The 14,441-nt window shown below is 36.8% G+C and overlaps 1 protein-coding gene across 3 annotated transcripts in view; it reads right to left on the bottom strand.

Moving 5' to 3' along the window:
• PLD1 (phospholipase D1) overlaps window positions 1–11,055 on the bottom strand; it is a 225,372-nt gene extending 214,317 nt beyond the window's left edge. The window contains exon 1 of one of the 3 annotated variants that reach the window (XM_082393917.1): window positions 354–11,055. In XM_082393917.1, the coding sequence (XP_082250043.1) occupies window positions 354–579 (226 nt within the window). In that variant the 5' untranslated portion in view covers window positions 580–11,055. The remainder of the gene's footprint in view (window positions 1–353) is intronic. The other 2 variants (XM_082393915.1, XM_082393916.1) reach the window with 2 other exon arrangements.
• Window positions 11,056–14,441: the final 3,386 nt, after the last annotated feature.

Genomic DNA, 14,441 nt, shown 5'->3' with positions numbered 1-14,441 from the left:
CTGGGCACATCCTGCAGAGGACGCCCCCAACTTCGGCCCGGAGCCAGCGCGGCTCCGCGCGCCAGACAGCCGCCCGCCCCGGCAAAAGTGAGCGCCGAAGTTGTCAGCGTCGACTCTGCAGGAACCCGGGACGAAGGCGTGCACAGGAGGACCCCGGAGGCTGCCAGAGAGGCCGCTCCCGCGAGGCCGCACGGAGCTGGCGCCCGCCGCCGACGCCACTGCCAAGGTTCCGTCCAAGTTGGGCGGGAGCGGCCAGCTACCCGGGGCCGGCGGGAGGAGGGACGGAGCGCGAGCGCACCGGAAACCGGCTCCCGCGGGAGCTCTGCGCGCCCCAGCCGCGGCGCGGCTCCTACCTGTGGGGCGAGGGCGGCCGGCCGCGGGAACCTGCGCGCTGGCGGCGAATTCTCGGGGCTCGGGCGCAGCTGGCACCGCTGTAGGCAGGGGAGCGGGGAAGGAAGGAGGGCCTGAGTGGGGACCTAGCCGTCGCCCGGAACTCGGCGCCGGGATTCGCGCTGGCCCCGGAGGGGTGGGGCGAGGCGGTGTCGGTCCGGGTACGTCGCGGCGCAAGCTGGCCGCCATCGCTGGGCAGGAGGTCTCCGGCCGCTGGGCCTCTCTCCTGGTCCCTATTTCTGATTCTCTCTTCTCCCAGAGTTTCAGAACTCAACCGCATTAACCTAGGGAACGTTCACTAGCATTTTTATTATTATTTTCAGGTACTCTTGAGCCTCCAAGGGCCCAGACACTTGTAGGAGCTTTGCCTAGATTATCTTATCCTTCTCTATCGCAGCTGGTAGCCAGAATTGGTCTATCTTACAAGTAGGGGAGAAGAGCCAAAAAGTGTAATAACTTGCCTGGGGTGACGCAATTAAGAAGTAGGAGCTTCGTTGATGTCATCCATAAGGCTTCTTCCAACTCCCTGGCGGTAGGTGTTATCACTAATGTACAAGCAAAGGAAACTGAGACTCAGAAAAGTGAAGTAACCAGCCTAAGGTCACCCAGTCAAGAACGTAGGAGACTAGAATTTGTGTCTTGATGTCTTTGAAACTCAAGCTGGGTATAATTCAGGAATCTTGGTATAAAATAATAAACCAGGAGTAAAACATGGAAAATTTCCCATTCCACCCACTGAACTGTCCAAATACAGCGATTTTGATGTCCACTTAGAACAAAGTCTTAAGAAAAAAAAAGAACCAGTTGTCATGTGGCTTGACTAGCAGCCATTTTGGAATATAGCTTTGAATATAGGCCACCCTAACCTCATTACACAGTGTTGCTTTCTGCCAAAGCCAAAGGAAGCTATTGCTTCCACATACCCCAAACTGTTAATAATGGTGGCTTCTTTAAAGCATTTAGTGGATACTGCGCGGCCGAGACTGGCTGAGTTACATAATGTCTTACTGCACACGTGGAACTACATGAAGTGAAAAATATAACATTCCAGTCCAAAGTAGGGGAGGAGAAGTGAAATTATACTGTAGTCTGGAACTCTGTTTTCCTGTAACCTATAGTTGCTCAGCTCTCCCTGGACTACATTTTTCCCTCTTGAGCACATGTTTTCCTAATGATAGAAGAGTCACACTGCCTTCACTCTTTCCTTGTTGACAGAAATGATTGATGTCTTTTGAATCCTATGATACAGAATTTTACAGTTAAACACATGGCCCTCTGAGCAAGCAGAGTATTGCCTAAGAGGACTTTGGCAAGTGTAAGACAAGCATGTTACCAAAAGGCTGAATACCCTTTCCTCCCCTTATTTCTCAAGTTTTATTAGTCACAGATGACTTGATAAGTATTATACACACAAGTAATGCACTCTTACAAGCTTGTCTTTAGAAATTATAACACTTTTGATTGAGAACCAGCAGGCTATAAAATTGCGTACCAAATTCGAAGTGTCATCATTAAAACATTTGGCAATAGGTTTTTCTATTAACTATAATAAGAAATAAAATTATTTAAGTGCCCTCACAGTAATTGAATTTCTGCTTCCCTGAGCTAGAGGAATAAAATAGAAAAAGGCCATATGTTGTTTAGAGATAAACTTAAGCTATGGACTGTCAAATATAAGTTTTATATGTAGTATGATTCTGTATGTGATTATTTCTGTTGTCCTGAGAGATTTGCTGATGGTTGGTGGTTGTTTTTCCAAATCTTGCATATCTTCAGAGATGTCAAGAAAAAAACGACTATGGAATCCTGTTATATATCCATCTGGATACATATTTGACATTTTTATCACACAAGTGGTATTCTAAATCCTCTTCAATTTTTATCTTTTCTTCTCAGTATAAAAGTAATATATGCCTATTTTATAATTTTTACATTTATAATTTACAAAAATACAAGGTTTTGGAGACTACAGAAAAGAATTTTTTTAATTAAAATTACCTATAGTCTCCCCCTCCACACACACCCATTATTAACATTTTGTTGTATTTCCTTTTTGTTTTCTATACATAAAGATTTGTTACAAAATTAACACCACCTATACAAACAATTTTGAATCCTGTTTATCTCACTGAATATTTATAAATTGAGTATTTTTTTTACCATCGCTAAATTTAAAAAAAAAATTTACTGGTTGAAGAATATCTGCTCATCTATTGGTGGCATTTAGAATGTTTCCAGACTTTCTGAAAGTTTTAAGTCATTCAGGAATGAACACTGTGAATACCCATCTTTGCGGAGAATAGGGACCTAAGAATGGAACTACTGGATCAATATTTATAAACATTTTTGAAACTCTGTGAGATGCTGCAAAAATACCTTCCAATATTAAGTATAATCTTGCTTATAATTTGGAAATGTGATGGACCAAAATTGTATCTTGTTTTAATCAGCATTTCTTCAATAATCAATAACAATGAAAACTTTTTTCATGTTTATTATTCGTACAATTTACTGAGAATGATCTATTCATGTCTATTGCCTGTTTTTTTTTCTATGTGATATTATTGCTGCTCTTGTTAATTTGCATTAATGCTTTTAATAGAAACATTATTTATATATGTATTATCTATAGAATAAATAAAATTTACATACCAATGTGCTCCCCCAGATTTTATCTTGTGGTATATTTTATATGTACGCTGCTGTCCAGATCCTCTAGGTCATTTTTGGATACCCAGCATCCCTCATCTTTTCTAATAATTCCATTTTCTTATAGAGAATTATCTCTACCCAAATGTGTATAGTCGCAGCAAAAGGGTAATTTGAGGCAGCAATCTCCAAGACAAAAGGCAGATCCTTCCTCTCTATTCCCACCACCACTTCATTTATCCTGTAGGTCAGGTGGACTGAATCCCAAGGAATGAGAGAGTGGGTAGTGTCTGGGGTTGGGCTCACTGAGCAGAGGCAGTAACAGCTTCAGCAGCAGTTTTGCCCTGACCAGGGTGGCCCAGTCAGAGACAATTCCCCACTTCCTGATTTGTTTGTTTTTAACCTTCTGGCACTTCCTTTGTAACTGTTGGTTCCAGTCTTGTCTCCCAGCCTTGCCTTGAGTCTTTGAGTTCCTGGGGCCCTCTTCCTTCAGATAGCAAGAGTCTGCATCCATTGCTTGTCTCTCGATAACCCTCACTAACATAACCTGTGTGACTTCTGTATCATTCCACCCACCTAACAGTCCCCTGATTAGCACTTCATTTATTCGTTATGAATCCTAATTAACTAATCACAGTACACATGCTACTCTGGAAACTCGGAGTATGAAGCAGGATATTTTATCCTCGGTCACCTGCTGACATAAATCATTTTAGCCATCATAACAGTGATGGGATGAAAGATGAGAATAATGTGATTATCAAGGCTTAAAAAAAAAAAACACGTAACAGTGGTTAGGACCAGAACTCTCAAGACAGACCGAGGAACAGAGTGGATATTGCTAAGGTGTACAGAAGCATTGTAACTCTAGATCTTCATTTTAGCTTCCTGCGGACCATTCATTCATTTCATGATTTCTCCCAACAACACTCAGTTTGTGGACTGTCTACCACGTGGCTCTTTAAAAAGGGGCCGCACTGATGCCTACAACCCGAGCTGAAACATCAGAGGTAATCTTCTCAGTTACCCTTAGCCAGTCCCTTTAAAGTGTTTTCATATCCAAAGACCCAAAAGGATCCAACTGCCCTAACCGTCAGTAAGTAAGTCTAAAACCTTGTTTAAAATATCTTTATATCTTCAATGTTTATGTATCTTTTAAAATTGTATTCATTTTCATGGATTTGTACATTTATAGAAAGTAGCATGATTATTAAATGAGAAAACATGCAAAATCATTTAAAAGAGTGAATATTTGTTTAGCATGATACAGTTGTATGTCAGTTGGTTGCTACAATTGTATTCAAGTAACTATAAAAGCAGCTGTAATCAGTTCCCCCCAAATCCATAAATTACACAGTAAAAATATGATATCAAGGAAGTATTGTTCTGTGACCCCATAATATAGAAAAACATTTTTTTCAAAGCTAACATGTTTTATACAAACATATCTATGTATTTTTAACTTTTAAACTTAACATCAAGTATAAGTTTTCATTCATTCATACATTATAAAAACCCACTATGTTGCAGGAACTGTTTTAGTAGCTGCAACATAGTGGGTTTTTATAATGTTAAGTTTAAAAGAAGATACTACATGAATAAGACAAATGAAGCCTCTGCTTTTCTGTAGGAGGACAGACTGAAATATGTAAGAGATGAAAGATACTATGAAGAAATATAAACCAGGGTAAAGACAAGGGCTTCCAGAATGAGGCTGAGGGAAGCTGACAGAGAAAAGCCTTATCAGGCTTCTCTGATAAGGTGACACCTGAGCAGAAGAAAAGAAGCAAGTCTTGCAGATGTCTGGAGGAAGAGCATCAACCTCATGGTTGTACAAAGGCCATGAAGTAGAAATATATTTGGTATTTTCCAGTGAAGAGTAAGGAGGCAAAGGTGAATTGAGTGGCGTGAGCAGGGAGAAAAATGACAGAAAATGGAGTCAGAGGGGTGGCAGGGAGCAAGTTCCTAAGAGGAAGGGGTTTGAATTGAATGTTTTGTGTTTTATTTTATTGAAGTATAGTTGATTTACAATGTCGTGTTAGTTTCAGGTGTACAGCATAGTGATTCATATATATATATATATATATATATATATATATATATATTCTATGTATATTCAGATATATATATATATTCTACGTATATTCAGATATATATATATATATATATATATATATTCTTCTTCAGATTCTTTTCTCATATAGGCCATTACAGAGTACTAAGTAGAGTTCCCTGTGCTATACAGTAGGTCCTTGTTGGTTATCTATTTTATATATAGTAGTGTGTATATGTTGCGTTTAATGTTGATTGATATGAAAATCTTGAGGCAGAAGAGTGACACAATGCGACTCTTGTTTTAGAAGGAGCACACCTACTGCTATCTGGAGACTAGACTGCATGGGGGTGAGGATAGAAGCATGAAGACCAAGGAACAGTCCAAGGAAGGATGGACTGGAGTGAGAGTCATGGAGGTGTTGGAAGGGATCAGATTCTGCATCTTGGTGTAGATAGGAAAGAAACCAATATTCAGGAAAACCAAGGAAGGAAAACCAAATATTAAGGAGGAGCCTTACTCGACAAGGGCATTAGTTATTCCCTGACCATACAAAATTCCTGGGGAGATGAATTAGTGAAGGCATCAGTGGCGTCCAATTAGTAGCATTATTGCTGGATTTTTTTCAGTTTATTTTATTTTTTACAAAATTTTATTAGAGTATAGTTGATTTCCAATGTTGTGTTAGTGTCAGGTGTACAGAAAAGGGATTCAGTTATTAATATAGTCATTCTTTTTCATATTCTTTACCCATACAGGTTATTACAGAATATTGGGTAGAGTTCTCTGTACTGTTGCATTTTTTATCTTCATTTGGGCAAATGCCCTATTTGTTTATGAAATGTAAGTTTGATTTATTGCAGTTTTGCCCTGTAGAACTCAGTTCTCCCACCCTTTAGACCAGTTCCTACACCATACATATTCCCATTTCAAAATTAAAGACAAATTTCTTTCCCATCAAGTTTTGACTCAGCCTTTGCCCAAATAAACATACAACAAATCCAGCTTTTCACATCAGAAGTTCAGTGCTGGTTGATATCAGACATTATACCTATAGTCTCAAAAGCATCTAGCTTCAGACTCTATTACACATTAGCATTCTTTGCATTTTCCAAGTAAAATGTTTCTACAAACATTTTTTTGGTTTTTCACTTTCTTAGTTCAGTTTAGATTTAGAAAGTTATGTTTGTTATACCAGCAAATGTTTTTACTTAGAATAAAAGAATAGAAATAGAAGGACATATTATAAAAGGTTTCTTTAATGATAATAGAGTGGCAAAACTTCCCAGGATGAGAGCCACTTGGGTCCCTGCCTGTGTGCCTTCCAATCTTTTAGAAGCTCCAGAGAATTATGGAAGTGTTTTCTTGGCAAACATTTGCTAACAGCTAAGGGGTTTGGAGAACATTATCATTTGCCTGCATCACTTTTCATTTTCCAGTAGAAATGTAATCATATGGACACTCACACTAAATTGTTGCTGATGTAGGTTTTCACACTTGTATAATCTGTCGCACTAAAGATGCACTTTCAAATTAATGCCTTAGTCTAGTTTGTAAGCCTGTAGAGACTGCCCTACCCTCACACCCAGATATAGCAAAATCATCTCTCAGAAACCTCTCAGCTCTCAGCCCAGTTGAGCTCTGGGTGTTTCCAGGATGCAGAACCCTCTGCAAGAACAAAGTGGGGAAAAAAAAGAAAAAAAATATATTTTACACACACATATATACACACATATATTATTTCTTTAGTGGGACAATCTATTTGACTCACATGCTCACTTTGAATTATAGACCCTCTGCCCAAAGATGTGACTTCACTATCCTTTTAACAACAAAAATTCAGGGAACAAATTTCAGAATTATCAATCCTTAACCTTACAATGAAAAAGACCCTGACATATCATCAAAAATACTTTTCAATTCTTTACTCATCTTATATTCACCACTGCACATGTCCACAAGCTCCAAAACCTTTAGGACCAGATGAATTTAGGATATTCAGAATTTTATGAATTTTGGAGAATTATATATGATATAATTATGTTATATTATAATCACATATAATACCCCCAGTGAGGCTTGGGGCAGCACCCCATAATTAAATACCCTCATATTTCTGCAGCAAAAGACATGAATAGACACACTGTACGGAAAAAAACTGTAAATAGCCTCGAATCAATTCAGGTCAGATTTTCCTGTGCAGTGAGTTAGGAAGAAAACTTGGTTTTCAGAACTTTTTGGATTTTAGAATTTTGGATAGGGCATCACAGACCTGAATTAAAACAAAATAGAGTAGACCCTGGAGACAAGGAAGAACACTTTAAAACCCTTTTCCCTACCCCCTCCCAATTCATTCAGTATCTTAGAGCACAATATTTTTTTGCCAACTAATCAGACGCATTCTATTTTTATATTTTTGACAACTGTATTTAGCAAGTAGATTCAAAACCTATTTGAAACTCATTTGGGGGAAGATTTTTTAATTGAATAAAAAATCTCTATTTCCAAGCTTTTTAAGGTGGGCAGATAGGAGAATTTTTATAGATGACACATATTTTCCAAAGAAAATCAGTTACGAAGGAAGCACTTCCAAAGGTCTGCTGTCATTATGCCCTTCGCCATGGCCCAAGTTTCCTTCAAAAGCAGAAACTCTCCCACTTGTTATTAAAGCGACACTTCTATTATGAAGACAGTATTAATTTTAAATTCTGTTTTACTGTCACAGAATTGATAGACACTTGTTGTCATAGAAAAGACAGAGTGTGGAACACTAATGTTTTTGGAAAATAAAGTGTGTCATTCCTTTAACGTACTCAGCCATGATAAAACCAGCAACCTTGTCTGCAATACAAAATATTTACATCATTACTCATCATCTCTACCAAGAAAAGTGAATAGTTTGCTATAGTCTAAAGGTCTGATTTTTATACCATTATCTATGTCAGTAGATATAGTATCTATATCTATAGCAATTTGTACACTTTTAGCTTCACCTTATTTGCTGCAAGAACTTCTTGCCTCTGAATGATGCTATGAATAAATTTATTTTAAAGCTGTCTGTATTTTTATCCCAGAATCCAAATTTTATTCCAGCCAAAGCAACTCTTCCATCAGTGGTGACATTGTCACAATTTTTCCATAAAACATGGTTTTTGTTATGGAATTCATATATGCTGATAAGATATTTTGTCCTTCAGTACATCTTTCCTTTATTCGGTAGCTTTCAGCCCTATAAGAGCAACACATCCTTTTTATTGTTGTAACATCCTCTTTATTATCTTGAAGTGGAATTAATTCATAATTTCACATAATACAAATATGTATTGAAAATAAAGGAGAAATAAGAGAAAGTAAATGATAAAAAAGTAGAATATCTCTCAACATGTAAAATTCTGAAACAAACCACACTGGAAGACATAATAAGAGGGATAGATGTTTTTATTCCCTATAATGAATATATGTCTTTTAAGACAAATTTCCTCCTAATTATTGTCTACATCATTGTTTCTCAAACTTCAATGTGCATACAAGTCACGCGTGGCTTGTGTTAAAATGTGGATTCTGATTTCACATGTCTGGAGTGGGCATTTCTAGCAAGCTTGTGATTCTAAAGTTGCTGGTCTACCTAAAGCTGGACACTTTGAGTAGAGAGGGTCAACACATTTCTTTATATTGATATTTGAATGTGACAGTTAAATTGTCAGCTGATAAAGGTGTTGCCACGAGTGACTTAATTTTCCAAATACCTTCAAATCAATTCAGGTCAGGTTTTGCTGCCAAGTGAGTTAGGAACAATCTGTTCGTGATTGTTGAATAAACAAGAGTTGTTTGTGAACAACTCTTAGCAAAGTTCCAAAGAACAATTTTTCCTCAATGTACACTAGTTACATTCTCCAAAAATGCACTCTATATGAAAAAGTATACTAACAATATTATGAACTTATACGTAAAACAGAGTTGGTTCTAGGCTCAGATACTCAGCAGAGTTTTTTACTTACATGAGTGTCCAATGAGACCTTTGGAGGTTGTGGGGGATCAGGGACAATTGTTCAGTGTACAAGACCATTCCATGAATAACAGATCTCTAGCATTGCTGGCCTCCACTTACTAAATGCCCGTAAGTGCCCGCCAGTCACTGTGTTGGTCAAAAATACACCCCATTTCCAAAATGTTCCAGTGGGACAGTATAACCTCTGCTGTTTGCCACTGCTTAAGTGAAACAGAAAAATTACTTCTAGTATTTAATTAAAGCAGAATCCAACATAAGCCCAGACACTGTAGAAATATTCATTCTTTCCTCCAGCTGTATAGAAAGGCTCCCATGCTGAAAAACTTGTTCTAACACTTGTTTCTTAAATTCTTCCACAATATGATTTATGCATCTTCCACAATTATTTGCTGATGTTTGGTTGCCATATTTTTTTCCTCACATTATTCTAATTAATTTTACTTGAAGAAAAACTTGAGGAAGGATGCCTGTGTCTACCAAAATATTTTATTGACTTAATTCCCTTCTTATTTTTAAAAATAAAAATAACTTAAAATGTAATATTTTCTCCCTGCTCTGCAGGGAATTGTAAGAGTAGTTATTTCCTCTGAGTTGTACAGTTTAATATTTGCTCTTAGAGTAAATCAATTATATTTCAATAAAAATTTTTAAAAATTAAATTAAAAATATAAATATACATTTAGCCAAAATAAATTTGCTCTTAGAAATTCTGATTTGCAGGCACTAAACAGAAATAAATCCTAAACAGAGTGTGTCTTACATTATTCTTTTGGTTGGTCACTATAAAATGATTTCTACAGACTTGAACCCTATGAAAATATATTGATTAATATATAACATATACAGGAACTTCCCTGGTGGTCCAGTGGTTAAGAATCCACCTTCCAATGCAGGGTACATGGGTTCGATCCCTGGTCAGTGAGCTAAGATCCCACATGTGGGGTGGGGGTGGACAACTAAGCCCGTGGGTTCTAGAGCCCGTGCACCACAACTAGAGAGAAGCCCACACGCTGCAAGGAAAGATCCTACGTGCCACAGCTAAGACCCAACGCAGCCAAATAAATAAATAAATATTTAAACATACATATATATATATATGACATACACAAACTAAGGAATCTTTTCTCATAACTTTATTTACAAATCCAGAACTTAACAAATCTGTTAGGCTAGCACTTAAGAAAGATTGACTTTTTTTTTTGTTTTTTTAATACTTATTATTTATTTATTTTGGCTGCTCCGGGTCTTAGTTTCGGCATGCGGGATCTTCCTTGCAGCATGTGGGATCTTTTTTTGCGGACTTCTTAGTTGCACCATGCGGGCTTCTTAGTTGTAGCATGCAGACTCTTAGTTGCGACATGCATGTGGGATCTAGTTCCCTGACCATGGATCAAACCCAGGCCACCTGCATTGGGAGTGCAGAGTCTCACCCACTGGACCACCAGGGAAGTCCCAAGAAAGACTGACTTTTGTAATGAATATTGAAACGAAGTTGAGGTTCAATAGCTGTAAATGAGGAATATGTTACTTTCTTTTTTATCCCCTTTGGATTTTGTTTTCATGCAATTTAGCTAACTGTAGACCAATTGCCGCGTATGAATAGTAAGCAATGTAATTTTATAGTTTTACACAAATTACATGTGTATCACCAAAATTTTGTATATACACATTGAAGACAAAATGAACGAGTTAAAATCTGTTCAAAGAAATAGAGGAATAGAAGGGCTAAATCTTGAGTTTTCTAAATTGAGAAATCATACACTTGAAGGAAGTAGATGAGCCAAAAGGAGGGGATGAGGAAAAAAGAAGACAAAGATTTAAAAAGCGACAATTGTTTTAGGAATAAAGCACATAGATGGCATAGGGTTTTCCTGTCACAGATGACGGAACTGTGGCCCACAGGCAAGGCAGAATGGCGACATCTCTGCAGTTCTCGTTCTGGTAAAATGATGTCGCCATTTGTGGAAAACAAACTTCCACAATTTCTTTGCAATAAAAGAAATCTGCTATTCAGGATTTAATTTTGACCCACAGGAAGAACTGGTTGGTAACATAAGAATGAGGAAAATCTTGACAGAAAATGTCTAGTGTCTATTTTTTTCAATTTTTAAAATTATGAAATACATGTAACATCAAATTTACCATCTTAACTATTTTTAAGTGTACAGTTCAGTGGCATTAAATACATTCATGTGGTTGTGCAACCACCACCGCCATCCATACAAATAACTCTTTTCATCTTGCAAACCTGAAAATCTACACCTATTAAACAATAACTCTCCTTTCTTTCCTTCCTCCAGCCTCTGGCAACCACCATTTCATTTTCTGACTTCATGATTTTTGACTGCTCTACGTACTTTATATAAGTGGAATCACACAGCATTTTGTCTTTTTGTGTTTGGCTTATTTCACTTAGCATAATGTTCTTTAGGTTCATCCATATGGTAACATATTGCAGAATTTCCTTCCTATTTAAGACGGAATAATATTCCACTGTATGTATATACCACATTTTGCTTATCCATTCATTAGTCAATGGACCCTTGGATTGCTCCACATTTTAGCTATTGTGAATAATGCTGCTGTGAACATGGCTGTACAAATATCTCTTCGAGACCCTTTTTCCCATTCTCTTGGGTATATACTCAGAAGTGGAATTTCTAGATCATATGATAATTCTGTTTTTAATTTTTTGAGGAAATCATAATGTTTTCCACAGTGGCTATACTATTTTACATTCCCACCAACAGTGCACAGGGTTTCAGTCTCTCCACATCCTCACCAACACTTGTTATTTTCTGTTTTTTCGAAAGTAGCCATCCTAATGGTTGTGGGTTGCTATCTGGTTGTAGTTTTGTTTTGCATTTCCCTAATGATTAGTGATGTTGAGCATCTTTCCATGTGCTTATTGGCCATCTGTATATCTTCTTTGGAGAAACGTTTGTTGAAGTTCTTTGTTTATGTTTGAATTGGGTTTGTTGTTTTTGTTGTTGTTGTGGAGTTTTAGAAGTCTTCTCTATAGTCTGGATATTATTCCCTGATCAAATATATAATTTTCAAATAATTTCTCCCAAAAGAAATAATTTTCTTTTGACATTGTTCATGTATAGAAATGCAGCTTATTTTTTTATGCTAAAAAGGTACATTTTATTTTTTTTAATTTTTATTTTATATTGGGCTATAGTTGATTTAAAATGTTGTGTTAGTTTCAGATGTACAGCAAAGTGATTCAATTATACATACACATATGTCTATTCTTTTTCAAACTCTTTTCTCATTGTTATTACAGAATATTGAGCAAAAGGACCTATACAGCAGGTCCTTGTTTGTTATCTATTTAAAATATAGTAGTATGTATACGTCAATCCCAAATTCCCAATTTATCCCTCCTCCCACCCTGCCTTTCCCCTTTGGGAACCATAAGTTTGTTTTCTATGTCTGTGAGTCTGTTTCTGTTTTATAAATAAGTTCATTTGTATCATTTTTTTTTAGATTCGTCATATAAGTGATGTCATATGATATTTGTCTTTCTCTGTCTGACTTACTTCTTAGTATGATAATCTCCAGGTCAACCCATGTTGCTGCAGATGGGAAATGCAACTTATTTTTGTGTGTTGACTTTGTACCCTATAACTTTGGTAAATATACTTATTAGTTCTAACAACTATTTTGTGGAGTCTTTAGGGTTTTCTACACGCAAGATTATATCATCTGCAAACAGAGATAATTTTACTTCTTCCTTTCCAACTTGTATGCCTTTTATTTCTTTTTCTTACCCAATTGCTCTGGCTAAAATTTCCAGTACTGTGTTAAATAGAAGTGGTGAAAGTGGGCATCCTTGCCTTGTTCCTAATCTTAGAGGAAAAGCTTTCAGTCTTTCACCATTGTGTATGATGTTTGCTGTTTCATATATGAAACATAGCTTTTCATATACAGCTGACACTTGAACAACATGGGCTTCAACCGTGTGGGTCCACCTATACACACATTTTTTTCCAGTAAATACATACTATGATACTACACGATTCACAGTTGGTTGAATCCATGTGTGCAGAACTGCGGATGCAGAGGGTCAACTGTAAAGTTATGCACAGATTTTCAACTGTGCAGGGGTTTGGTGCCCCTAACCCCCTTGCTGTTCAAGAGTCAAGTGTATAGTTTTTTTTTGTTGAGGTAATTTCCTTCTATTCCTATGTTGTTGTGTTTTTATGATGAAAGGGTGTCGAATTATGTCAAATGTCTTTCTGCATCAGTTGAGATGATTAAGTTGGGTTTTTCCCTTATTTTATTGATGTAGTGTATTACATTGATCAATTTTTATATGTTGAACAATCCTTGCATTCCAGGAATAAATCCCACTTGGTCATGGTGTATAATCTTTTTAATATGCTGTTGAATTCTGTTTGCTAGTATTTTGTTAAAGATTTTTGCATAAATGTTCATATGGGATATTGGTCTGTAGTTTTCTTTTCTTGTAATGCCTTTGTCTGGCTTTGGTATCAGATTTATGCTGGCCTCATAGAATGAGTTAGGAAGTGTTTCCTCTTCTTCAGTTTTCTGGAAAAGTTTGGGAAGGATTGGTATTAGCTCTTTAAATGTTTGGTAGAATTCACCAGTGAAGCCATCAGGTCCAGGACTTTTCTTTTTGGGGAGATTTTTGATTACTGATTCAATCTCCTTATTAGTCTTGGGTCTATTCAGATTTTCTATTTCTTCCTGATTTACTCTTGGTAGGTTTTGTGTTTCTAGGAATTTGTCCATTTCATCTAGGTTATCCAATTTTTTGACATGCAATTGTTCTTAGTGCTCTCTTATCTCTGTAGAATCGATAGTAATGTCCCCACTTTCATCTCTAATTAGGTAATTTGAGTCTTCCTCTTTTTTTCTTAATCCAGCTAAAGTTTTGTCAATTTTGTTGATCTTTTCAAAGAAGCAACAATTAGTTTCATTGATTTTATCTATTGTTCTTTTATTCTCTACTTCACTTATCTCTGCTCTAATCTTTATTTCTCTCCTTCTGCTGGCTTTGGGTTTATTTTGTTATTTACTATTTCCTTAGATTTTAAAGTTATGTTGTTGATTTGAGATCAGAAATTGTCTATTTTTTTTCTTAGCATTTACAGTAGCCAAAAATGAGAACCCTGAGCCTACTCACACACAAACTCTAAACATTAGAAAAGCAGATTTCAAAAAGTATTTAGAGAAATTTTGACATGATTGCATAGCAAGAGACTCTTCAAGGAATGTTCCTGGAGTTTCCTAGCCCTCTAAAGCACAGAAAAGATAGAAAGAGGGAACCAAAATCAAAAGAGTAAGAATTTTGTGAAAAGGGCTCAAGCT

Source organism: Balaenoptera borealis (genome assembly GCF_965194805.1).
Source record: "Balaenoptera borealis genome assembly, chromosome: 5".
Classification (NCBI taxonomy): Eukaryota; Metazoa; Chordata; class Mammalia; order Artiodactyla; family Balaenopteridae; genus Balaenoptera; species Balaenoptera borealis.
Note: the sequence above shows the minus strand (reverse complement) of the source record. Positions and strands in the feature narration are given on the sequence as shown.